This window comes from Muntiacus reevesi, chromosome 13, assembly GCF_963930625.1.
Source record: "Muntiacus reevesi chromosome 13, mMunRee1.1, whole genome shotgun sequence".
Classification (NCBI taxonomy): domain Eukaryota; kingdom Metazoa; phylum Chordata; class Mammalia; order Artiodactyla; family Cervidae; genus Muntiacus; species Muntiacus reevesi.
The window spans coordinates 7,658,960-7,685,677 of NC_089261.1; the positions used below are offsets into that span (position 1 = coordinate 7,658,960).

The following is a 26,718-nucleotide window of genomic DNA, read 5'->3' on the forward strand; positions in this document are numbered from 1 at the left end:
GCCCATGCTCATCAAAGAGAACTCCTACTCATCTGCCAAAGCCCCACTAATATTGTCCTCCTCTGTGACACCTTCCCTGACTGCCAGGGAGGTTGCCTGTGCCTCCACTGTGATTCCACATCCACTGTGAACATCTCGTAGAGGTCATTTCAAATGGCAGCCCAATGTCTTCTATGCGTATCTATCTCGATCATAAAACAGTGAACTCCCTTAGGGCAAGCCCTCATCAGCTTTGCACACCACCATGTCCCCCGTTGCTATGACTGGTACGTCATAGATGCTCGATGAAGGAATTCTGCCGTCCCTGACAAAAAGCGCCATTCAGTATTAGACAGAGTGGGTCTATTCAAGTGGAGGGAAGTGTTCGTTAAGTGTCAGCATCAGATGAACCGCAACTTTTCTCCAGTTTAATTCCGGGAACATTTATAAAGTACCGACCACATGCCACGTGCTGTGCCAAGCTCTGGGCACACGTTCTGCTGAGAGGCTTATCTTTTATTCTCCCCATAAATCAGAAAGCCTTCCTAAAGCGGAGTTCTGCTTAGGTCACGCAGCTGACTCTGCTTAAAATCTTTTGGGGGCTCTTTCTTGTCAGTGAGAACAAAGCACATGTCCAGCCTTCTACGCTTGGCCTTCACAAGCCTTCTACGCTTCTACGCTTGGCCTTCTACGCTTAGTCTGTGCCCACATGGTGCTGGCCTCCGTTTCTGGCTTCAGGGCCATCCTTTCCTCTTTTGGACGGTGAGCGGGACAGCTCACCACTGTCGGCATGCTGCCTCAGTGCACATCAGAAAGCGCTTCTAAAGACGGGCCGATGGGCTGCCAATGGCCTGGAACTAGGGGGGGGGATAATGGGTAAGAAGCATTGAGCGCCCTCTCTGTCTCCCCTAGACTCTGGCTGAATGCTCTTTGCGCACTGTCATATTTATTCCTCCCTGGAACTCCGTAAAGTAGCAACATTTTCATCACTGTTTCACTGACGGGGAAACAGAGAGGTGGAGTCCCTTACCCAAAGTCATGCAGCATTAACCGGTGAGCAGGGACTTAAAACCCAGGTGTTTGAGCATGATGCTACTCTGCTTTTCCCTTCTTAGTTTGCAGCCAAAAGTTTATGCATCAAATGAACCACGTGGGGCTTCCATGAGTATGTATGTGTTCGACAAGCAGGATATCACAGGACTTTCCTTCCGGGTATAACGGCTTTCAATTTATCAGTACACCCCCTCCCTCCATGTGGGCCAAGCTAGCTCCTCTGAGTTGGGAACTCCTATTCAACTGCCAAAGCCCAGCTCAATTTGCCCCAGTTAGGGCAAAGAGAGAACCAAATGGGTTAAGATGAGGAAAGTAAGTCTGACTCAGACAACCCTTCAGAGGAGACTTTCTGCTGGAAGAGACAGCCAAGGCAGGGCAGCGTTGTGGGGTTACCTGGAGCTCCACCCCGTAGCCAGTGTAGACCGTCACGTTGTACGTGCACTCCAGGAAGCTGTTGAGGGGCAGCGGCGGGTAATCACCGGAGTCGATGTACCCTTCGGGACCAGAGAAGCTCACGCTGCAGGGAGCTGGAGGAAAGGCACTGTCGTCAGGACACAGAGAAGAGCTGAGACGTCACCTCCCAGGTGGGCTGTGGGCTAGAACAGGGCCTCTGGGGACACTGGAGCTCCCACCCCACTCCTCCCCCTGCAGCTCCTTCTCCTTCAGCTCCACACTCAGCATGACAATCAAACAGCAAGAGCTGACATGTGACTGGCGTGTCACTCTTGTCTTAGAGACAAGGAAAGCCAGTCTCAGGGAGGGAGCACATCTGGGCCAAGGTCACACAATGAGCAGGGGTCCCAGTCTTTCTGGAGCAGCCACACTGCATCTGCCCCAGACCGATGTGTAATTGGCAGCCGACGCCCCTGTGATGAGCTTGAAGATGGGATAAAAGACAGAAGAGAAGACTGGAGTGCAGAAGTGTATTCGATCAAGTTCACGCAGGGGTGAAAGCCAAAGCACCTTGGTAAGGCTAGGGCCTTCCAGGCAGGTGAAAGGACTCTGTCCCAGGAGGAGAGGTTTTGAATCCTGCTCTTCAGCTATGAGAACTTGGGCAGGTTGTCTGAGGTCTCAGGGTCTCAGGGGTCTCATCTCTGAAATGGGGATGCTAGTTTTGAACCCCAGGGTCAAGTTCATAGCTAGGGCTGCATAGATGGCAACCAATGGCAGGGCATGAAGCTTCCCAGGCCCCCTTCCCACCAAGCCCTCCCGTCACAGAGGTTGCCCCCTCACAGTTCCTGCCGGCCGGAGGGGCTGGGGGCTGCCTACCTGGGGCCTGCTCGGTGGTGATGACCGTGGTGGTGATGATGGTGGACGTGGTGGTCTCCTGGCTCTCCTCTGAGGCTGACCCGGTCAGCTCGGTCTCCCCCTTGTCCATCAGCGTCACGGGGCTTGCATCCTCGGGGGGAGCCTCCGGGGCCTCCTCGGGCACGGCGGGCGCCCCGGGGTCGGGGCTCTGGGGGAGCGTGTGGGCCACCAGCGGCTGCGAGGTGAAGGGGGCGATCTGCAGGGGCGCGGGGGTCGTGGGGACCGCGCCTTCCTCCCGCTCCAGCCAGAGGGGCTCCTCGGAGGACAGAGACAGTGGGCGGGTCTCCTCCCCTGCGGAGGCCAGGGGGTCCTGGTCACCGGGTGGGCGGGGCTTCCCCGGGGCGGAGGACCGGAGACCCGGGCCCGGGGATGCCGGCTGGGATGCGGTCCTCTGCGTGGCCGCTGCGGGGGTGGCCTTTGGCCTCAGCTGCTTCCTGGCCGAGTTCACCTGCTTGAGCGAAGGCGGCTTCTTCCTGGCGGGGAAGGCATGCGCCGTGCCCGGCTCCGCCAGGAGTGGAAGCAGTGTAGACACGGCCGCGGCGTCTTGAGGCGCGAAGGGGACGGTCCCTTCCAACTCCGGCTCGCGAAGCTCATCCCCAGACTGCACTGGACTCAGAGGGGCCGTGGTCACGCTTTCTTCGGGGTTCTCCTTGCTCAGACTGCTGCTCCCCAGGATTTCGGAGGGCAGAAGGTAAGTATCTGATTGGCCGGCATCTCCCTCCGGGGTCTCATCTTAGAAAGAGAACAGAGGCCAGTTAGCTTGGGGCCGGGGACTTTAAGTCCTCTACCTGGCCCACGCTGAGGGTGGCCCCTTTAAGGTGGGAGCCAAGGCTTGCCAGGATGCTGGCACATTTTGATCCGTAGATGTGGGGCTGCCACCTTTCTTTCCTTCCTTTTGCTGACTATGGAGACTTGGAGTGATCTGGGCCAGCCCCAGTTAAGCATTAGAGCTACGGAAATCTAGGGCACAAGAATCTCATGGTCCTAATAAGAAAGCAGAAACAATCATATTCAATGTGATAAATGCTTAGGAAGAGAGAAGCTCTGTGTGCCAAGAGGCGAGAGAGGACAGGCCTCTAACCCAGTCTCTGGGCAAGACCACCATGTACAGTTGGGCAGGTTGCTCACTGCACAAGCTCATCCCACTAAGAGGATGAAAGGGGCTGTAACCAACCCACAGTCTCTTCCCCAAGCTGTGTGCCCTGGCTCAGAACTATGTTGTCCTGGGACTGGGAAAGTTTGGATGCTTTTTGTTTGTGTTTTGCTTATTTTTAACTAAATACTGTACAAGTGACCTTGTAGGAGATGCAGGAAGATTTGAGGATCCAGAGTTATGAGGCAGAACAGAGGGGTGTGGGAAGACCTGGAGGCTTGGCTGAGGTGGGTAGAAAAGAGGAATGAAGGAGAACAGGGGACAGAGGTGGGGGCTGATTAGAGAGAAGGCTGGGGAGCAAGGAGGTCAGGGTCAGGCTCTGGTGGGCCTTGTACGTTCTGCTGGTTCCTTGAGATTTATTTCTGTCTTGAAAGTAAAACCACCTATAATTTTAAATAAGGGCTGGCCCAGGCCACTGTTTGGCAGAATCATGTCTGAAAGCAGCTTCATCATCTACTTCTTTGACACTCAGTTCTGCCAAATGGAAGCTGGCCAATGGCTTTACCTCTCTGAGCCTCAGTTTCCTGAGCTGCAAAATGGGGCTGTTGTCCCCTGTCTCCTAGGGTGGTCATCGTTCAAGAGGGTGATGTAGGGAAAGCAAACATACGCATATGCACAAGTGGGTCCCTCACCCACAGTGAGTGCCTGGGGTCTGCTTCTGTCATTGTAATCATCCCTCAGCAGGGGACCTGAGCAGTCAGAACTTTCCCGATGAGGATCTTGAGATAGAGGAGTTACATCCTTGTTAGTTTCCCTGCAGAAAGACATTCGCTCAGCCACACAGTCTTGGGCCCTTCGGCACTGTCATTCAAATTGATCTCCCTCAGAAAGGTTCATTTGCTTTCATGGAGTGTTCGGTGGCAGTGCCTCAATCTATCTAGACTGCAACAGTGTGCAATTGACCTCAACAGATATTCCTTTGGTATAACACTAACCAGCTGGTGGGCATTCCAGGCCGATGGGGACACTGGGGAGGAAGCAGACATGGGCAGGGCGGGTGTGTGGATGACCCGAGCACAGATCCAGGTCACTTATGCCAAGCAAGCTGTCTTGGTCCAAGGTGGGATGCGTTGAGGCTTTGGGGCTAGACCTAGGTTCAGATCCCGCCTTTGACAGTTGCTAGCTGTGTGGACCTGGGAAAGTCCATTAAGCCTCTTCTGTGTAACAGATCATGGGATCAGATCAGACATGGGGCTGCTGGAAAGCTGTGGCTTTTACACTCACAGTTGCTTTTATCAGATGATTGGTACTGACCATCTTTGTAGACTGTCGAGTGAGAAGGTGATGGGACAGAAAGAAGAGAGGATGAGCGTTCAAGACATCCGGCTCGCAAGACCCAGCTGTGGTTCAATGCACAGAGCTTGGGTGCAACCAACGGCTTGGGGGACCCGCAAGGTGGTCCTCTCCTGGCCACCACCCCCATCATAACTGGGTGGGTTTCTTCTTGGTGTGTCAAACGGACAGCTAGACTGGATGAAGTCTAAGGGTCCCTCCAGCTCTGACAGTGTTGATTTTTCACGCAGTCAGGTGACTGACAAGTATGCTTAGGGCCTGTTGGTAATCTTGCTGAAAAGGGCAAAGTGACAACTTCAGTCCTGACGTGGGCTTGTGAGTTTTGTGGGGCCCTGTGGCTACATTAGTTTCAGCCAGTCTTTTCACAAAAATGTCCCCTTGATTACAAGGGAGTGAAGGAGAGACAGGAGGAGGGAGAGAGAGAGAGATGTTAGGAAAACAAGCTGTGTCAAAGGTGATAAAAGATTACAGATGGCATAAAGCACGTTGATGTACCCTGGCCATGATAACAGTAATATTTATGGCATTGCTGTCTCATTGCTTTATTGAGTGCCAAATATGTGCCAATATTTAGCTGAATATGTGTTAAATGCTTTGGATCTGTTACTTCATTTACGTTTTTCTCGACCTTATTAATTAGAAATCATTATTCCTGTTTTACGGATGGGCAGATGGAGGTTTGGGATATTAAATAACTTTCCAAGATCATAGAACAAAGCTGGGTTTCAAGCCTTGGTTTTCCTGATGGCACAGACCATGCTGCTGCCTTTTAAGAAAGATGGGGTCCTGTCACCTGCAGCCTCCTTGTCTGCCTGAATCGGCCTCTCCCCACTTCAACACGCTTCTCTCTAAACCCTTGTGTTGTGTTTCTGCTAAGTGGGCTGCAGCGTATTCCAACACCCCTTAGATGATACCCCCATCCGTCAGGGCATTCCTTGTTAAAGTACAGATTGCTGGTCTCCTCTGCCAGACCCATCACATCTGGATCTTCTCTAAGCCCAGAGAGACCCAACACTGCTGGGAAAAGCAGAAGGAAACAGGAGAGAAATGATCCTATAATCAATTCTTGCCCCCCAATCACTGCTCCCACCTCTGAGTCCCCACGAAAAAACTGGTGCCAATCTCAGCAGTGATAAAGCGTCTTAGGAAGCAAACCCATGGGAATGAGTCAGTCTTTCCCCACTGACCACCTGCCTCCCAGGAAGAGATGCACATTTGCCATGTAAATTCACCTCCCTGCCCCCAGTGCCCCGTACCCCTCCGAGCTCACACACACTGGGGTCTGGCTGGCCGGCTGGCTCCAAACTGAACGCCGTGTTCAAGAGAGATGAGTCTGAATCTGGGATCTGAGTGTATGCAGCCCTGGAGATGCAGCGTTTGTTCTCGACTGGGACACTGGCCAGATGAGTGCCACGTGAAACCACCTCCCAGTGGGAATTAGTCAAATTGGATTCCACAGCCTCAGAGATCCAGAGACTTCACTTGCTCAAATAGGCTGGCTTTTCCTGGGGCCCCAGTGACCACCGAGTTACATTAACTCCTCTTCCCCAAAGCACTTAACTTTTTCAATCATTGTAGTCACGTTTGACTGGTTCTCCCTTTAATGCAGGCGTTCAGCGCCCCACTGGGCTGCTGTCAATCAACTAATGAGTGAAGGTTCTGGGTGCTGACTCTCCCTGGCGGTTGGCCTTCAGCATGAGAGAGTCAGCGCTCTAGGACACGGTCCCTGCATTCAAGAACTTAGGGAGGCGTAGCAACAGGTCCTACTGTATAGCACAGGGAACTATATTCAATAACCTGGGATAAACCATAAAGTGAAAGAATATGAGAAAGAATGCGGATAACTGAATTGCTTTTCTGTACAGCAGAAATTAACACAATGTTGTGAATCAACTCTACTTTGATTTGAAAAAAAAAAAAAGAAGTTAGGAAGGCAGACAAACAATGAAAACTCAACATGGGTACCAAACAGAAGAGATGGAGTTTTAATTACATCCTTATGCTGTTTTCCTCTCTCGAGACAGCATGGAGCAACATCGAAGGCAACTGAGCGTTTGTTCTGCCTTCCAAGTTGGGAGAAACACCTCTCTCTCTCTCTCTTTACTAACGTTGATGGGGAGATGGAAGATTAGACTTGGAAGCATGCCATTAAAGTCGAAAAAGCACATGTTCGGAAGCTCCGAAGCTGACAATTTTTTATCTTAAGTGCCCAGCAGCAGTGGAATGGCCAAGAACGGCCTGGAATCTGAGCAACAGCGCATCATCACACAGGCACGAAGGGACAGACCGAGAAGCGGAGGAAACAGAAGCCGGATGATGCTTCTGCTATAATGTTCCGTGAAAACAGCAAGATGTAAAGTTCTACGGTGTGGATGCAAACGACTAGACACAACCAACTCAAGCAAATGGCGATACAGAGAGTCTTTTTTTGACTTGGAAGAATGGCCTCCAAGCGTGATCCTGACTGCCTCTGGGTGGTGGGACTTCTGGAGATGTGTTTGCTTCCTTCTACTTGTAGACATTTTCCAAAATGTGCGTAAGAAGTATTCAAAACTTTCTTAAGAGAAAAAGAATTATGAAAAGAGGGTTTAAATGCTGCCTTTAGCGCCTTGTGATGGAGAGGAGGAGGGAAATCAGACACACATTTGTAATCAGGGATACGCTTTGTTCACTGAATCACTGAACCCCTTGGGATGCGGTCCCCTGGTGGGGATGTCATTGAACTGTTCACAGTGAGTACTTTTCGGAGGAGGGGATGGCAGGTGGATCGATGGAATCTGTTTGCTAAATGGCGGTACAAAAATGCCAGCCACTCTTCTCTTCGACATTACTCATATCTGATTCAGTGGTGCATCCTTGTATCTTCACTCTCCACAATGAGGATTTGTTTAGCTCACGCTGGTGGGTTTGCCTGGCCTCATCAAGGGACTAAACCCCAAACTAAATGTCACCCCTTATAGATGGAACGTTTCCCAGAGTTTCTGGTCACAAGGTATCCAGAGGAAGGACTGGAGGTCTAGAGAGGGAAAATGGACCGCCCAGGGTCACACAGCCTGTTTGTATCCATAACAAGACAATAAGCCCGCACTCCGCAACTGGAGAGTAGCCCCTGCTCGCCATAGCTAGAGAAAGCACGGGTGTGGCACCGAAGACCCAGCACAGCCGAAAAGAAAGAAAGAAGACTATTTGAGACTTGGAAAAAGCCACACCCCAGCACATCAGGCAAAACCAGAAACAAGCCCAGGAACATCTGACTGCCCTGAAGAATGTCGGTGGATTCCATGCTTCCTACGTCTGGGCTGGATACATCTTTGCTGGGCAGCAAGGGGCCATCCCGTGCATTGCAGGACGTTGAGCATTATCCCTGGCCTCCACGCGCTACAGGACAGTGTTCCCCCACCCCTTGTGACAATCGGAAATGACCCCAGACATTGCCAAATGTCACCTGGGTGGGTGGGCGCCAAAGACCCTCTTATTGGTGACCACTGCTGCTGCCCCAGAAGTGAAAAGACCTTCCCTCCCGTTCCTGGAGTTGATCTGTTTTGTTTCACTTACGTCATTGAATTTTAGGGCAGAGAAGGTCTGAGGCTAATCCCTACTTTACAGATAAGGACACTGACATGAGTGAGGGCGGTGTTTCTTCCTCTCACTCACATTTGATCATTCATTCAGTGAGAACCTGCTGTGGTCCAGACACAGGCAGCAGGGACTGGCATGCCGGGGTCCACCCCGGAGAGCAAAGAGCCAGAGCTGATGGGTACAACCCATTCCTTTCAGCCGGAGAGGACCCGGCTCACCCAGCCCACTCAGGCCTGCGGGAACGAGGCCCCTGGGGTGGATTCATGGTGCCAATCACACCCAGACTTGGAGAGGACTTTCTGGGGCAGAAGGGGCAGAGATAGAGGGGGTGGGCTTGGGGTTTCATCTAGTGCTTCACTGGCCGCCCTCCACCTACACCCGGGCTGACAGTACTGATGTTCAGACGGTGATTAACACTCTGCAAAGTGCCTTCCCAGCTGTGATCTCATTCCAGCCTCCAGACAACTCTGTGAGTTTGGTGTTTTGTTTTTTCCATTTTATAGATAAAAAAAAAAAGTCAAGGCTCAGAAAGAGGAAGTGACCTGTCCAAGATCATTAGAGCAAATTGAGGATAGGATTAGATACATTCTGATCTTGTTTCTGGCATCCTTTCCTCTATCCCACACCTGCAAATATTTTTTTTCCCCTATAAAATAGTTTATTTTAAAAATGCAGGAATACTTGAAAGTTATGAAGTCAGAAATGTCAGCCTTGTACCATCCTGACTTGTCCACCAGTCCTGCCTTCCAGTGGGAACCTCTGTTAATGGGATCTTGTTTAACCTTCAAACAAAATGTATTGATGTAAAATTAATAAAGTATGTCACCTTAAAAGGTGGGGCGGCACACAAGAGTGTGGGCTTGGGGTCAGAATCACTGAGGTTCCAGACTTGGCCTGTAGCTAAGTGCCCACGAGGCCCTGGACAGCCCCTCCCTTCTCTGGGCCTCCCCTTTCTCATCTGTAAGATGGGTTCACACAGCCTCATCTCTTAGGGTCGTGAGACAGTGCGATGAAGCCACGAGTGTACAGAACATCTCACACGGCAGCCATCAACTCTCATGAGCTCTTCTGTTGCTTCCTATTGATCTGAATATTCACAGGAATATGACATTCTGTATACTGCTCTGTCACTAAGAAATGCATTTTGAAATATTTCAGTCATTCAGAAAGAGTTCAAGACTAAGCCAGCAAATACCCATGTGTGTGCACCTTTAGCTTAAGAAACAGAATGCCAGCCAGTACAGTCGGGGCCTCTGCCTGCTCCTCCCTACCATCTTCTCCTTCTTCTCTCCTCCTCCTGGGAGTAACTACTGTCCTGAATTTGGCCTTCAGCGTTCTCATTTATTATGTGCATTACCTATGTTTAATATTAGTAGTTACTGTATGCATTTATTATACATGTCAATACCTCTGAACACTACATGGCATTGTGCAGACTTTCTACATGACCCCGCCTGAAGCTTGCTCCTTTCTCCTCTTTTCTTTCCTTGCCCTTTCTCCTTTTCAACGCTTTGAGATTCATCTCCATTGATAAGTGTGGCTTGGACTGATTCATTTTCACTGCTGTATACTACTCCATTACATTACTGTTCCATCTTTTTCACTTAACGTCCATCATGTCTGTATTTTTGTCAGCACCTATATATCCACTTCATTCTTTTTTAATGGATACATTAAACTATGGGCTTCCCTGGTAGTATAAACATACACATGGTTGAACCAGGCTCTTGATTAGCAGGTTGTTGCCATTCTCTACCCTGTCATCCAAATAACACTGCAATAGAGATGCATCTTTGGTGAACGCGTCCAGGTAATTTGTCAGGAGAGTGTCCCTGAGGTTGCACTGCTCGGTCAAAAGATTTACGGATGTAAAATGTTGGTTGATGCTGGAAAGGCACCTTCCAAAAAAACACGAATCTGTTTGTTTACCCTGCCGCCAACTCTGCACAAGACGGCTACTGCCCTCCAGGCTCTGTCTATGCATAACTTTCAATGACTTTTAAAAAAAATTAAATTTATGTATTTATAGTTGGCTGTGCCGGGGGTCTTTCTTCATTGTTGTGCACAGACTTTATCTAGTTGTGGTGAACAGGGGCTACTCTTTAGTTGCGGTGTGTGGACTTCAGATTGTGGTGGCTTCTCCTGTTGTGGAGCACAGGCTGTAGGCATGGGGGCTTCTGTATTGTGGTACTCAGGCTTAGTACCCTGAGTACTAAGTTGCTCCTTGGCACGTGGAATCTTCCCAGACCAGAGATCAAACCAGTGTCCCCTGCATTGGCAGATGGATCCTTAACCACTGGACCCCCAGGGAAGTCCTTGCAGTTGACTTTTGACTCAACCATCTGAGTTGGAATCTGGGGCAGATGGATCCAGGCACGGTGGGTTTCTAGAATGCCACCTTCCAAGGTGATTCTGAGCTGCTGTCTCGCTTTCTCTAGTTGGTGCTGAAGCTGTGTCAGGGTTGGTCCTGACATGTTGCCTGCATCATCAGACTTTTACTCCAGAACATCCAGGAAGTCCACCTTCCAAGGGTGCTTTGGAAGACTACCCTACCACAGCCAGACTCCATGTCACAGATCAGGCTGGGGATGGGTGGCTCAGGAAGTCTAGGGATACTGTGGATGCTGGGGCCTAAGAGCAACAGATGTCCCATCTGAACAGCAGTAGATTTCCAGGTAGATGAGGTGCTTAGTCAGGTCCCAAAATAGGACAATTATGGTCATGACACCCACTGGGATGGTACAAAGTCTTCACAGAACTAAGGATTATTTCTATTAGCAAAAATGTGGAAACAATTGACCTCTCTGTCTCTGGGGGGGAGTTAAATGATTATAGAAACACACAATGGAATACAGGCAAGGTTCAGAGAGATGAGATGACGTCATTGGTGAATTATATGGCGAGTAACCTGTCAAGAACATTCGGAATTACATCTCCCCTTTGACTCAGCGAGCCCACTTCTGGGAATTTATCCTGCAGACACAGGTCTGCCCACATGCAAAATGACGCACACACAAGGTCAAGCAACGCAGCGCTGTCTGTAGTAGCAAAAGACTCGGAGACACACCCAGTATCCATCCAAAGGTTAAATCAATGACAGAATATCCAAACAGAATGCCGTACAGCTGCAAGAAAAGGCTGGCGAAACTGTCTATGGACCACAGAGGAGGGAAGGCCAAAGTTTGTGCTAGGTTAAAAAACAAAGTGCAGAACGGTATGCAAAAAAAGTGGGGAGAGAAAATAAAGCTAGATATGTTGGCATTGGTTAACATGTACATAAAGAAGCTTGAGGGGGTGGGAAGGACGCTCACGAAGGAGGAGATATTTGTATATTTATAGCTGGTTCACGTTGTACAGCAGAAATCAATACAATATTGTAAAGCGATTATCCTCCAGTTTAAAAAATGAAATAATAGTAAAAAGAAACTTTGAAAGTGATTATGGGGAGGTGGGGCATTGGAAATTGGGAGGATGGCCAATAAGAGTGGAACAGAGAATTTTCACTGTATACCTCTATGTTGATGCATATATATGTATCTGTGCATATGTATATATACATTTATAGCTGTATGTCTTACTCAACAACTATGTAGCTAATTCAAAAATAGCATGAAGAATGGCAGAGCTATGTGCCAAGGCAATTCAGTGTGAGGTGAAAAAAAATCAAGGTAGAGTAGTGGGTATACTGTGGGAGTAAGGGTAATACGTTTGAGCAAAGTAATGGGAACTGCCTTAGCAGAGCAGGAGTGAGGCTTACAGTGAAAAGGGAAACACTTTTTACTGCACCTTTTAAGTAGTTTGATTAATTTGTAATGTGCATGCTATTTTTACAGCAATAATAATTAATAATAGTAGTGAACTCCCTGAGGCTTGCCAGCCCAGTTTCAAAGGAGAGCAGAGAACAAACCCCAGGCTTTCTTCAGGTTTCAGATGGTTCTCACCTTCCCACAGGCGGTGGGGAAATGTGCATCACTCCAGCAGGGAGTGATCCACTTCTCCACCCCCAACCCCCTTCCTCTGAGTGGAGGGACCATCTGATTGGAGGTGTAAGGGAGGGAGGTACTCGGGATGTTTGATATCCACAACATCCCATATCCAGGGCAACGTCACTGGACCAAAAAGCCAGCAGTGTGGCTCCCCCTCTTTCCCTCTCTCTTTCCAGACTTCTCTCCTTGGGCCTGGGAACCTGAATCTAAGGGCAGGGGGTAGGCGCACACCTGTGGCCTGCAGCCCAGCTTCACTGGTCATCAGACTGGTCCCATCTGGCTCCTGGTGCCTGCTCTCCTCCACTTGGTTAAAAGCAGAGGAGAGGACCACTGAAGGGAGTGACAACCATCCCTACCCTCTGCACCGACTAATCAGAGAGTCCAGAGTCTCAGGAGAAACTTCTCCTGGTCTCATGACTTGCTTATTGTATCTCCACCTAGCACTTCACACCCTTCAAGGGAGTATGGAATTTGCAGTTTTATCACGTGGATTGTGGAGGGCTTATACTTTTGTCAAGACAAACAGGAATCTTCATAGAGATAGAGCTTTGCGAGGCATTTAGCAGGTGCTTAGGAGATAATGTTTAGCATTCCCTGGTAGCTCAGATGGTAAAGCGTCTGCTTACAATGCGGGAGACCCGGGTTCAATCCCTGGGTCGGGAAGATCCCCTGGAGAAGGAAATGGCAACCCACTCCAGTATTCTTGCCTGGAAAATCCCATGGACTGAGGATCCTGGTAGGCTACAGTCTATGGGGTCGCAAAGAGTTGGACACGACTGAGCGACTTCACTTCACTTCACTTCACTTCACTTAGGAGATAATGAAGTCCCCTTCCAGTCCAGAAATTCTAGAATTCTGAATGTGGTCATGCCTGGGTGGTGGGGAGCAGGGTGTGGACATCACTAACACAGGATCAAGTGCCCAGACCTCATTATGGTACAAACTACTCTGGTCCAGTTCTCAGCTCTCACAGATCCATTGGTCTGACTTCCTTTTAAAACATCTCTATTTATTTCTTCTCTGATCTTTATTATTTCCTTCCTTCTGCTGAGTTTGGGTTTTGTTCATTCTTCTTTTTATAGTATGTTTAGGTGGCAGATTAGGTTGTTCACTTGAGATTTTTCTTTTCTTTTCTTTTTGAGGAAGATCTGTATCACTATGAATTTCCCTCCAACAACTGCTTTTGCTACATCCGGTAGATCGTGTATGGTTGCATTTTCAATGTCATTTGTCTCAAGGTATTTTAAAATTTCCTTTTCAATTTTCTCATTGACTCATTGGTATTTTTAGTAACTTCCTTCCCTTTCAACCAATTTTCTCTTCAAAACTGAAATGGACAGACTTTTATTCCATATCCTCTTTCCACCTGTAGATGAGCTAACTGACAGGGAAGTGGACGCCAGGAAAAAGCAAGCAGGCTGGGATCATGGATTGACCATTCGTGATTCAACACTTCTATTGTAGGGGCACGGGAAAGGCCCAGGAACCCGGAAGAGGAGAGGCAGGAAAACCCCTCAGCATGGGGTTGGCTGGCATAACCCAGATCATCTAGCCATCCTCTCCACCAAGCTCAGGCATTCATCACTCTGAAAAAAGAATCATCTAAGGAGATTATTTCTGGGAGCACCACGTCGTCGCAGACAGAGCATGGGAGACATCTAGGGCAGGCCAGACCCCGTGGGCAGTCAAGGCACTGGGGTTCCTTTCTACACAGTCCAGTGGGGGAGCTGGATAAACTCAGCTTTCCATTTTTACAAAGCCCCGAAGAACCCGAGTGCCACCATGATAGAAGAAGGGACAGTAAGTTGTATCTTACAGAGATATTTTTAGCTATCCTGTTATTCCTACAACATGGTTATAAAAACCCCGTTTCTCTTCTGGACTTGACCTCGTAAGTCCAGCCCATTCCACCCACAGCAGGTCAGGGAGATCTTTCCAAACCATCCCCTTGCAGTGGCAGGTGTCTCTCCTGGATTTTTCTGTCATTCCCTTAACTCCTAACAGTACCAAAGAGATACTCTTCGATTTTCTCACCTTATCTTGATTCCTTCCTAAAAGATAAGCCACCACATAAATCAGGCTCTCCTATTTGGCTGGCATCATCCCCGTTCTTCCTCTCTAGGAGCAAGTTTCCCGAGGACAGCAATCAGGTCTGCCCCATTCATCACTGTCACCCAGAAGCCTCTTCCATGACCATGAGCCTGACACACAGGCGGCCCCTCATCAAGAGCTAGTTAATGAATCATGGTCACGCCTGCAGCACTGTTGAGAATAAGGCTTGGTTGGGGTCTTAGATCAAGTCCACCTCTTTAAGTGAGGGATTACAGACCAGCAGACTGTTGACACTGCTGACTCCCAGGAAGGGAGATCCTGAGGGCCTCGCAGGTGGCTCAGTGGTAAAGAATCCACCTGCCAGGGCAGGGGATGTGGATCCTTGGGTCGGGAAGGTCCCCTGGAGGAAGAAATGGAAATCCGCTCCAGTATTCTTGTCTGGAAAATCCCTTGGACAGAGGAGCCTGGCAGGCTACTGTCCATGGGGTTGCAAAGAGTTGGGTGCACCTGAGCACGCACTCAAATGAAAGTCCTTAGTAGATAAAGATGCTTTGGTTTAAGGTTTTGAGGGTGGGAAGCTATTCTCGATGAATGTACATACCTACTCGTTCTGATTACAAAGCAGAATTTCCTCACGGTACAAGCAGGGAGCAGGAAGGCAACCCATTCCCATTTAGCAGTGGGAGGGCAAATAGAAACCCAAATCATGACTTTGTTTGACAGTGTCTTCTTTTCCCTGGCACTGCTCAATATGCCATAGTCCTATGGCTGGAGGGGAGATTTTGGTGTGGTGTATATATCACCCGGAAAAAAAAAAATCAACCCTGAATATTAACTGGCAGGACTGATGCTGAAGCTGAAGCTCCAATACTTTGGCCACCTAAAGCGAAGAGCCAACTCATTGGAAAAGACCCTGATGCTGGGAAAGCTTGAAGGCAGGAGAAGGGGATGACAGAAGATGAGATGGCTGGATGGCATCACTGACTCAATGGACATGAGTTTGCGCAAACTCTAGAAGATGGTGAAAGACAGGGAAGCCTGGCGTGCCGCAGTCCATGGGGTGACAAAGAGTCAGACACAGCTGAGCTACTGAACAACAACAAACATATCACTGCAAAAAGCACACCAGCTGTCCCTGTGAGCAGACCCCCTGACTCATCTCCACTCCCCACCGCCTGCGCCCACCCCCCCCGCCCCCCGCCAAGTCTGCAGCAGAAATTCAGGGGGCTACAGGGAACTTGGAGCAGGTGTTAAAAGGACAAGCTTGTACAGGCAAGAAAAGACTCAGTGTTTCCGCTACAAGAGTAATTATCCAGTAATTGTCCTCTGTGATCTGGCATCTCCCCCCACGAATGGGCCTCCTTTGTAATTCATGTTGGGTTCAGAAAGCCTTGGACATTCTTTTATGTCCAGTTATGTCTCATCAGAGCAATGCCGGGGGTGCATCCATCTTCCCCGTGAATGAGCCCAGATAGCTGTTGGCATGGGGGTGTGAGCCTGCCTTTGTGTCTTCAACAATCTGATTAACTGTGGCTGACATCAGTGCCAAGTGATTAGCATTTAAACACTCCTCTCCCTTCCCACCTCCATCACCATCCCCTCACCCCCAACCCTGACTCCATTCAGATCTCATGGGGCTGCAATGCTGTGATTTCTTGCTGGCAGCGAGGGGGAGAGGAACTCAGTGTGATTTATTTGTGTACAGGAAACTCAGTGAGTCATTGAGAGAGGGTTGGGAGACAGACACGCAAGACAGCTCCGAGAGGAAACCCACGGTGGGACATCTGTCTAGATTCAATTACCTGTATAGTCGCGTAGACAGATATCAGACTTGGGAATGGACCCAGATGGTCCTGAGTGAGTTCGAGAGACATTTAAGGAAGCTTGCAATTTCCCTTCACCTGTTTGCTCAGGTTCACAGACGAGAATAAAGAGCAGGTGGCCATCCAGGATGCTTCTGTGCCAGGCTCAGAAAAGAGAAGACCCAGGGACTCGGGAGACCTGGCTCCGGGCCCTGGTTTTACCACCAATTTCCAACCTGCTTTAGGCAAATTCTACCTCTCAAAACCTAGCTTCTTGCTCTGTAAAGTCAAGACAGTCATCTTTGCCTGGTCAACCTCAGAGAAACAAAACTGGGACGATGGCAGGGGTGGGGAGTGATGTGTAAGATTAATTTTATAACTGTGAGGCTTAATTTGTTTCATTGAAAAGCTGAAGGCCGGCCTTTCTTCAGACGGAATGTGAACAGCAGTGACTTTACAGGCTGGGGAGAAACAGCATTTCTAGGCTTTACTTGCAGCACTGAGATGCTCCCCGCCCCCCTTCCCCAGCCCCACCGCCCGTTTCCTGAAACATAGCTATTGTTATCTTCCTGCTAATGATGAGGAGACACAAGTAAGTGGCAAAGACCTAGGATCTGAACTGGGGCCATCTGACCCGCAAACCTGTATTTGTTCTGTCTCTCCTCCAGCTGATCCCTGTCTCTGGCCTGGCAGCTTCCAGAGCAAATGTCAAGGGCTACCCGCTGCTGACAAATTTCAGGAGATCTGCTCCAGCTGAGAGGCCCCCAGAGATGGTGGAGGACTCTGAGTGTGCCCCATGGGTAGCAGAACACTGGTTGCGCCTCCAAGGCCCAAACTACAGAGAAGAGTGGGAGAATAGCTTCTACAAAGGTAAGACCTGAAGAGGTGGGGGAGGCGGCCCCAAGTCCCCATCTTACAGGCAGGTAAGCTGACGTTCATGGAATCCGGTCCCATCACTTCATGGCAAATAGACGGGGAAACAATGGAAACAGTGAGAGACTTTATTTTGGGGGGCTCCAAAATCACTGCAGATGGTGACTGCAGCCATGAAATTAAAAGACACTTGCTCCTTGGAAGAAAAGTTATGACCAACATAGACAGTATATTAAAAGGCAGAGACATTACTTTGCCAACAAAGGTCTGTCTAGTCAAAGCTATGGTTTTTCCAGTGGTCATGTGTGGATGTGAGTTGGACTATAAAGAAAGCTGAGGAAATCAGCTCTGAATATTCATTGGAAGGACTGAGGCTGAAGCTGAAATACTTTGGTCACCCGATGCAAAGAACTGACTCATTGGATAAGACCCTGATGCTGGGAAAGATTGAGGGCAGGAGGAGAAGGGGATGACAGAGGATGAGATGGTTAGATGGCATCACCGACTCAATGGACATAAGTTTGAGTAAACTCCGGGAGTTGGTGATGGACAGGGAGACCTGGTGTGCTGCAGTCCGTGGGGTTGCAAAGAGTCGGACATGACTGAGCAATTGAACTGAACTGAACTGAAACTGAGGCTTATGGTATAAAGGAAAAGGCAGATAAGGAAGGTGAGGGTACTTTGTTAACTCGCCCTATGGCCTTTGGTAAGCCCACTCTCATCTCTGGGCCTCAATTTTATCCTCTATTTAATGGAATCATCTCTTCAAATAAAACCTTAAGACGAATGACAGTGTATGATGTCATACAGTTAGTAAAGAATTAACTCAGCCAGTCTGGGTCATCCATACCCTGCACAACCCTTGCCGCTGGCTCCTGGGGTATAACCTTTAAGCCTGGAGGAAGAAACAGTTTCTGCTTACCTCACGTTTCTCCCCTGCTCTCTTTCAAATGACTTTGTCCATGCCGGGTCCACACCTGCTAACTTCTAGGCCCATTTCTACAGGGACTTAGGCCAGGAATTAGAAAGCAGAGATGTCCCTTTGCCAACAAAAGTCTGTATAGTCAAAGTGATGGTTTTTCCAGCAGTCATGTATGGATGCGAGAGTTGGACCATAAAGAAGGCTGAGCCCCGAAAAATCAATGCTTTTGAACTGTGGTACTGGAGAAGACTCTGGCGAGTTCCTTGGACATCAAGGAGATCCAACCAGTCCATCCTACAGGAAATCAACCTTGACCTTCCAATGAATTCATTGGAAGGGCTGATAACTGAAGCTCCAATACTTTGGCCACCTGATGCAGAGGACCGACCCCTGATGCCTGGAAAGATGGAGGGCAGGAGAAGGGGGTGGCAGAGGATAAGATGGTTGGATGGCATCACTGACTCAATGGACATGAATTTGAGCAAACTGCAGGAGACAGTGAAGGACAGGGAAGCCTGGTGCACTGCAGCCCATGGAGTCACCAGGAGTTGGACATGACTTAGCGACTGAACAACAATCACAATTCCATTCCATTCAATCCAGTCCTGTCTCATTCCATCCCCTCCCAGCTCACTCATCCCCTCCCACCCCACCCTTCCCATCCCATTCCATTCTATCCCATATGTTGAGCACACACTGTGGGTTGGGGGAACACAGGAATGCATGACACATCATTTCTACCCCCAGCCTCACTCAGGTCTAAGTCCTCACCAGGCATAGATGAGCTCAGCTCATCCAGGGAGAGGGGTTGGCACCATCCGATGCCAGGCCCCAGGCTCCTCCATTCTCTAACCCCTGGGCCTTGATGTCTGCCTCCTGGCCTCTGGCCAGCCTTTGCCCAGAGCCTAATGAGCTCTTGCAGCCAACAAGAACAATGCCTCGGGTGTGCAGGGGCCCAGGGCCGAGGCAGCACACAGAGCCGCCCTTCACTCCCAGGCCCGCCCGCTGGGCAAGGTGGTGGCGCGGGGCTCCGGGAAAGCACCAGGGTCGGGGGTGGATTTGATGGTCCTCAGAGTGGCTGTTGTTGGCCCCTGAGGCTGGCAGGGACTACACAGAGGGCCTCAGTGCCCTGGCGCCCACCTGGCCCCCTTCATGGGCACTGTGCCTGCCCACACTGGCACCAGGCCATCTCCCTGGACTGGGGTGGGGGGTGATGGGGTGGGGAGGATGTGTTCTATTCACTCAGCAGCTGACTCTGCCAAGGTTGGCTCAGCCCATGCGGACTTGTGACACAGAGAAAGAGAGACGCTGAAGGAGGAAAGGTGCTAGGCTCTCTTGTTTGAACAATAAGCGCAGATTTATTCATTTTACAACAGCCACCACTTTTGGAACCTTACGAGCTGCAGCATTTTATGTGCACTGTGTCATTTAATCCTCACCACTGCTCTGCAGTAAAGCAGCTGTTGGTCTCCCCATTTTGCTGATGGGAAAACTGAGGCTCAGAGAGGGAAATTCACTCATCCACGAACACGCTGGGAGAGGGTGGTAGAACTGGGACTCAACACCAGGTGTGTTTGACCTATCCACCTGTTAACTTCTAGCTCTCCTCCATTTGGGGGCCTATTTAAAACATTCTAGGTCCATGAACGGACTTAATTTTCACAGTAGCAATTTGTTCCTTCATCCATACCCTCGTTCAGTCCTTCAACAAACTCACCAAGAACCCACTGGGTGCCAGGCACTGTGCTCAGAGATGTAGACGGAGGAATATAAGACAAAAGAAGTCTCTGTTCTCAGAGCGAGTGGAAATGAAAGGGAAGGTACCTAACTCCAGAGTCCCTGCTTTTCCTCCAAGTCACCCACACCCTTACTTCTGCCCGGACAGTGTAGGTTTTCCACTTGTCATAAAATAACCAGATGGAGCCTTGCCAAGGAATAAGAGCATTGAGCGAGAACTCAATGTGCGGATGGTCACGCAGACTGTACGCACAGTCTCTTGGTCCCAAACATACATTTTCATCCTTTTCATAAACCTTACTTGCAGTGTGACCTATGTAGAGAAAAGTCTACTCAAGCCTTTCTCAAAAGTCTACTCAAAAGCTGTTCCCAAGCTGGACACACCTGCACAGCTAGCAGACAGATCAGGAAGCAAAATGCTGCCAGCACACGCTGGATCTGCTGGTAACAGCTCGCTCCAAGGGAACCCCAGTTTTGCCTTTTGTTGTGGAAGATTCGTTTTGGCTATTTATGAAGTCATTGGGTAATTAGGCACCATGATCTCTTTGGTATGCAACTTCTTTCATGTTCTTTTCTGTATCTGATTTCTCTCACTCATCATATTTGTGAGATTTATGCATGTGATTGCATGTAATGATAGTTCATTCCTTTTATACTGCTGCATAGTATTCCATTTGTGACTATACCATATATTATCCATTCTGGACATCTGAGTTACTTCCAGCATTTGGCTATTATGAGTAGTATAACCATGAACATTGTATTATGTGTTCGTTTGTTTGCTTGTTTGTGATGCACATGTGTGTTCATTATTGCCGGGTATATTCCCAATGGAATGCTGGTAGCACAGAGTGGCATGTTCATCTATAGTAGACACTGCCAAGGGTTTAGTCCAGACCTTCCAACTTTGATGAAAAAATTATCCAGCTGCTTTCCTATGATGCAGTAAACTACCAGACCAACGGAAACCTAATGTTGTTTATAGAAATACTAATAATGACTATTTTTATTGCTGTTCTGTTTTTCCTATCTTTCAAGGACTTGGGAACAAAAGCCCATGCTAAGCACCAAATGAATGGTTTGGATATAAACCCTACCCAAGCGCACATTCAAAGAGGCTAATCGCACATTATTCCAATACCAATTTCCAGTTTCCAAGGGTCGGCTGGCCACGCTCCCTCCTCATTTTGGTGTCTGGATCGTTAGTGGACATCTCATTACATCCTCGAATGGGAATTGTTTCCCACAGCCCCCTACTTAACTAAGTGTAAAATGAATCCAGGGATGTGGGGAGGAGGCTGGGCTTGCTTGTAATGAGGCTTCAAGATGGCTGCACACGACAAGGGGCAGGAAGGTGGAGTGGGGGGGTGGGGGTCCAGGCACGGGGGGAGCTGTGAGCAGCCAGGAGATACCAGGAGGACTTCCCCATGAGAGCCAGCCTTAGGGAAGCAGGCTTTAAGCCGGGGGCAATGCACCCCTGCTGTGTGCCAACTTGACCCCCTTTTGAATGAAGTGATGGAATCGGACAACTCTACAGTGGTCCAAAATTTAAGTCTCCCCTCTTCAAGGCACTGGAGACATCTGTTCTCTTCAGCATGTGCGTGCCTGCTCAGTCGCTTCAGTCGTGTTCGACCCTAAGGACTGTAGCCCGCCAGGCCCCTCTGTCCATGGGATTCTCCAGGCGAGAATATTGGAGTGTGTCACCACGCCCTCCTGCAGGGATCTTCCCAACCCAGGGAGCGAACACACGTCTCCCGCACTGCCGGCAGAATCTTTACTGCTGAGCCATCAGGGAAGCCCTCTAATCGGCATTCTTGCCTCTTACTATTTTGCTGCCATGTCTTGGCTGTTGTTACTTGGTGTTGTTACTTCCACATGGAATTTTTAACTTCCTGACACACAGAAACTCACATATCACAACCATCCGCACCAACATCTCTGTTTCCAAAATCTCTGCTGCACCTGCTATTGCAACTTAAGCCTCTTGCTTTGCTACTATTGCGTGGTTTTTCTTAGAGAGGCAAAGGAATCCTTATTTTTTTAGTTGGAGAAACTGAGCTCATGGAGGGAAAGTGACTTATCCCGTGTTACCCAGGAAGTGATGAAGATGACAGCATAATAGTAACATCTCAATAATAATAATTGAGTCTTTACTATGTGCCTAGAGCTGGCTTCAGCATGCCACCACACATCATCTGATTTAATCCTTCTGTGTCAGGCCCTGTGTTTGCTCCATTTTATAGATAAGGAAGAAAAGTTATGACCAACATAAACAGCATGTTTAAAAGCAGAGACATTACTTTGTCAACAAAGGTCTGTCTAGTCAAAGCTACGGTTTTTCCAGTAGTCATGTATGGATGTGAGAATTGGACTATAAAGAAAGCTGAGTGCTGAAGAATGGATGCTTTTGAACTGTGGTGTTGGAGAAGACTCTTGAGAGTCCCTTGAACTGCAAGGAGATCCAATCAGTCCATCCTAAAGGAAATCAGTCCTGGGTGTTCATTGGAAGGACTGATGCTGAAACTGAAACTCCAATACGTTGGCCACCTGAGGCGAAGAACTAACTCATTTGAAAAGACCCTGATGCTGGGAAAGATTGAAGGTGGGAGGAGAAGGGGACGACAGAGGATGAGATGGTTGGATGGCATCACCGACTCAATGGACATGAGTTTGGGTAAACTCCAGGAGTTGGTGATGGACAGGGAGGCCTGGCATGCTGCAGTCCATGGGGTCACAAAGAGTTGGACATGACTGAGTGACTGAGCTGAACTGATAGATAAGGAAACTGAGGTTCAGAAAAATGAAATTACTATCCAGAAGCTTCTGAACTCAAACTTAGCACTGTCCTCAGGTTTGCCAACTCTGGGGTAAGTTTTTGTTTTTTTTTTTAATTTATTGGCTGTGCAGGGATTTGTTTACAGCATGAGAATTCTTTTAATTGCAGCATGCAGGATCCAGTTCCTTGACTAGGGATCGAACTTGGGCCCCTGCATTGGATGCGTGGAGTTCTAGCCACAGGGAAGTCCTGGGCAATATTTTTAAGCACTTCTTGTATTTCCTGGCTCTCTGACACTTTCCCAGGGCTCTCCTTTCTGATAGCATCCTTCTCCTTGGATGCCCTCTCCTCCATCTCTTCCCGGTCCTCACCCTTTGTGCACTAGGCTTGTAACACAGGAATGACAACTCACTGGCCACCACGGGAACGACTCTGGTGGGCAAGATAATGCAATATTGATCTTCCCACGGTAGACTTGGTTCCTTGCAACCGAGTGGAAGGGAGATTAATGCAGGGCCCCAGCGAATAGCAAACAGCATCTGTAAGGCAGCTTCTGTGACAAGCAGGATAACATGCTTTATTAGCCTCACGACAAGACAATGTTTTACCATAATTTTTGATCAGAGACTGGGCGATGTTAGTATCAAAATGGGCTTGGGAGGCGGTCACGCTGGGTAAGTAGCAAATGAAAAATGAAGTTGGTGGTGGGGACTGGCAGGTCAGGGGTAGAAGTTAAACTCTGTTTTCCAAAGGGACACAGAAAATGCAGTGTGAATGCTCAGATCCCCAAACTAGGAGGCTGGGGTTTCAATGCTGACTCTGGGGCACTGACTCTGGGACTTCTATGCCTCCATTAAAGTCCCTGATCTTCTTCTAGAAAGCCTTGGGCATTGATCTCTCTGAGACCAGTGTTTCTCAAGAGACCATCTGCACCAGAATCTTCTGGATTGATTTTTTTTAAATGAAGATTCCTAGGTTCATCTCAGACCCTGTAAATTAGAATTTGGGTGGAGGGGTGGGGCCAAAAGGAGTCTGCAATTTTATCAAGTACCCTCAATGAGCCATATGCTGTTTAAGCATGATGTTTAAGAATCATTGCCTTGGACTTCCTGGTGGTGCAGTGGCTAAGAATCTGCCTGCCAATGCAGGGGACACAGGTTCGGTCCCTCATCCTGGGAGATCCTACATGCCGAGGAGCAACAAAGCCCGTGTGCCTCAGCTACTGAGCGTGAGTGCCCTAGAGCCTGTGCTCTGGAGCAAGAGAAGCCACCGCAATGAGACGCCTGCACACCACAACTAGAGAGCAGCCCCCGCTTGCCACAGCTGGAGAGAGCCTGCATGCAGCAACGAAGACCTGGTGCACCCCCAAATCCATGAAATACTTAAAAAAGAACCATGGCTTTCGGGAATTCTGGGCATGGAGAAACTTACATCCCGTCACATCCCCACAGCCGTGCCGTCACACCGGAGACGCTGAGCTGACCGCCCTGCCGTTAATCATGTCATCCTCGTGTAGCACTTGGCCGAGTACACCGCACAATCACATTCACGGTCCAATCTGGTTCTGGAAGAATCTTGTGGAGAGAAATAATCCTTCCCATTTTACAGAAGGGGAAACTGAGCCTCGGAGATGCAAACGGCTGTGCCAAAGGCTTCATTTCCACTACACAAAGCAGCCAGCGCCCATTCCCTTCCTTTCCTTCCAACTCATCTTGCTCTCTGGCATTTGCCCAAGGCTGGTGGTTCTCAGGGCTTCAGCTGGGGGTGATTGTGCCCCCACCCCTGCAAGGGGACAGTTAGCAATGTCTGGAGACATTTTTGGTTGCCGTGATTGGCGTGGTGTCTAGTGGGTAGAGGCCAGCTCCCTCTCCAAGAACCATCTAGCCTATATGTCAGTAGTGCCGAGGTGGAGAACCGGGACCTACAGGCCCTATTTTATCCCACCCTGATTTTATCCTAAGTTCACTGAGATGCTTCTGGTGAGTTTAGGCTCTGAATCCCTCTAGCTGCTGAAGGGAATGTGGACTTTAATGAAGAAAAGGTAAATTCTGGGAGACCAGGTTAGGAAGCTGATTCAATTGTGGCATGATCTTGACTATGACACCCCTCCCCACTGAACCTCAGTTTTCACTTAGGTAGGACGGGGTGAAGGGACGAGGCTAAACGAGATTCCTTTCTCGCTTTCAACCTGTCCTGTGATCTAATTATGTCTAATCTTCTGTTAATGCTGGGTAACCTCTTTTGGAAGGCGAGACAAGAGCCGAGAGGCTGGCGTTTGTGAAAGGCAAAGTTATAGTGCATTTTGGCTGATACATCTTCCCACCTCATCAGCCAGATTGGCTCCATGTTCAAAAAGGAACTCCCAAAGCACAGAATGCTTTGGAAGGAAATGGGATTGGAATTTAATTGATGGCCCGGGCGGTGTGCCATGGCCGTTAAATTACCCTGAAAAGCCAGTCCATTGTTCTATACAGAAGCCGCCCGGCTTTGTTTGGATAATGCCGTGTGTTTGAATTCAGCTTCTTTCCCGCTGGACCCACTGTGAGTTAAAGCCTCTCTCTGATGATGCCAGTGGGCCAGATGCGGGCCAGGGTCCCGACGGTCTTCACTCACATCCTGGTTGGGAGGGTCCTGAATTCAGCAGAGCCTCTACATCTAACGCCTGTGCTGTATCCTCTCCAGGCGCCTTCACCACAGTCCGGGTGATCCTCTGTGATCTGACCACACCATCCCCTGCCTTAAACCCACCTGCCACGGATCTCTGTCACCTATGCCAACCACCCCCAGGTTCTGGGGGCCGAGAGGTGTGCCACAGGAGTAAGTTTGGAGATACACTGTCCTCCTCCTGGACAATGCCCACTTTCACGGTCAGGCTCTGGCAAATCTTGCTGCAAAGAGAAAATGCGTCCAGCTTGATTTGAACCATGTTTCCCAAATCATTTGCATATGAATCCCCCTCCCACTCTCCTTTTTATCTGCATCTCACTATTTGTGTCTTATAAAATAGGCTTCCACAGAACTCCAGGCTGAGAAACACTGATCTGTAGAGAAGCGCCAAAGGCTCTTCATGGAAGGGTTCTTGGCTACCTGGCCGGCCTCATGTCCTGTCTTTCCTGCACTCACCCTATGACCATTTCCAAATTCCTGACATTTCCCCCAAACCCACGTTTTGGAGAGGCATGCAGTAAAGCACAGTGATTACAGCCAAGCCTGGAGTCAGTGAGTCACTGAATCACGTTTTTGACATTTTGACATTTCCTAGCACTCTGAGCTGAGAGCATTAACCTCCGTGACCTCAGTCTCTTCACCTGTGAAATGGGCATAAGAGCACCACCTCACGGGCAGTTGTGAGAGTTAAATGAGCAGGTTATAGAGAGAGCTTAGGACGTAGTGTGGTCAGTCACTTCAGTCGCGCCCAACTCTGCCATGTCACGAACTGTAGCCGCCAGGCTTCTTTGTCCGTGGGATTTTTCAGGCAAGAATACTAGAGTGGGTTGCCATGCCCTCCTCCAGGTAGGACATAGTAGACCCTCAACAAATGTTAGCTCTTGATTTCATTATGGATGGTCCCAGCTTATGATGGCTTGACTTACGATTTTTGTACTTTATGACAGTGCAAGAGTGATAAACATTCAGTGGACACCAAACCTAGAAGGTTGAATGTGGCTCTTTCCCCAGGTTAGCGATAATGTGGTCCAGTCCTCTCTCCTGACGCTGGGCGGTGGCAGCAAGCTGCAGCTCCCAGTCAGCCACGCAGTCACAACCAATACACTTAAACCATTTGGTCCCCATGCAGCCATCTGCTTTTCACTTTTAGCACAGTATTCAATAAACTTAATCAGCAATTGGTAAATAGGTTTTGTGTTACATGATTTTGCCCAACTTGAGGCAAACGTTAAGTGTTCCGAGCACATTCAAGGGAGACCAAGCTATGATATTGGGGTATAAATGCATTTAAACTTATGATATTTTCAAAGTAGGATGGGTATACTAGGATAATAACTCCATGGTAAGTTGAGAAAGATTGTATACTGCTCTGACTTCTAACACATTATTCCCTCTGTCAGAAATACCATCCTGCCTCTCGGCCATCTGGTAAACCTCTTCTCAGCTTCAGTATCCCAGCCCTGATATCATCTCTCCCTGGAAGAGACAGGTGTTCCCTGCCCAGTTCTCCTGCAGGATCTTGCCGGCCTGCTTGCCTT

At 49.0% G+C, this 26,718-nt stretch overlaps 1 protein-coding gene across 1 annotated transcript in view; it reads right to left on the reverse strand.

Annotated features, from left to right (window-relative positions):
- Window positions 1-26,718, reverse strand: part of SEZ6L (seizure related 6 homolog like) — a 169,479-nt gene that overhangs the window by 63,911 nt on the left and 78,850 nt on the right. The window contains exons 2-3 of the mRNA XM_065903785.1: window positions 2,302-3,072; window positions 1,426-1,559 (exon numbers count right to left, since the gene is read on the reverse strand). Of these exons, the coding sequence (XP_065759857.1) occupies window positions 1,426-1,559; window positions 2,302-3,072 (905 nt within the window). The remainder of the gene's footprint in view (window positions 1-1,425; window positions 1,560-2,301; window positions 3,073-26,718) is intronic.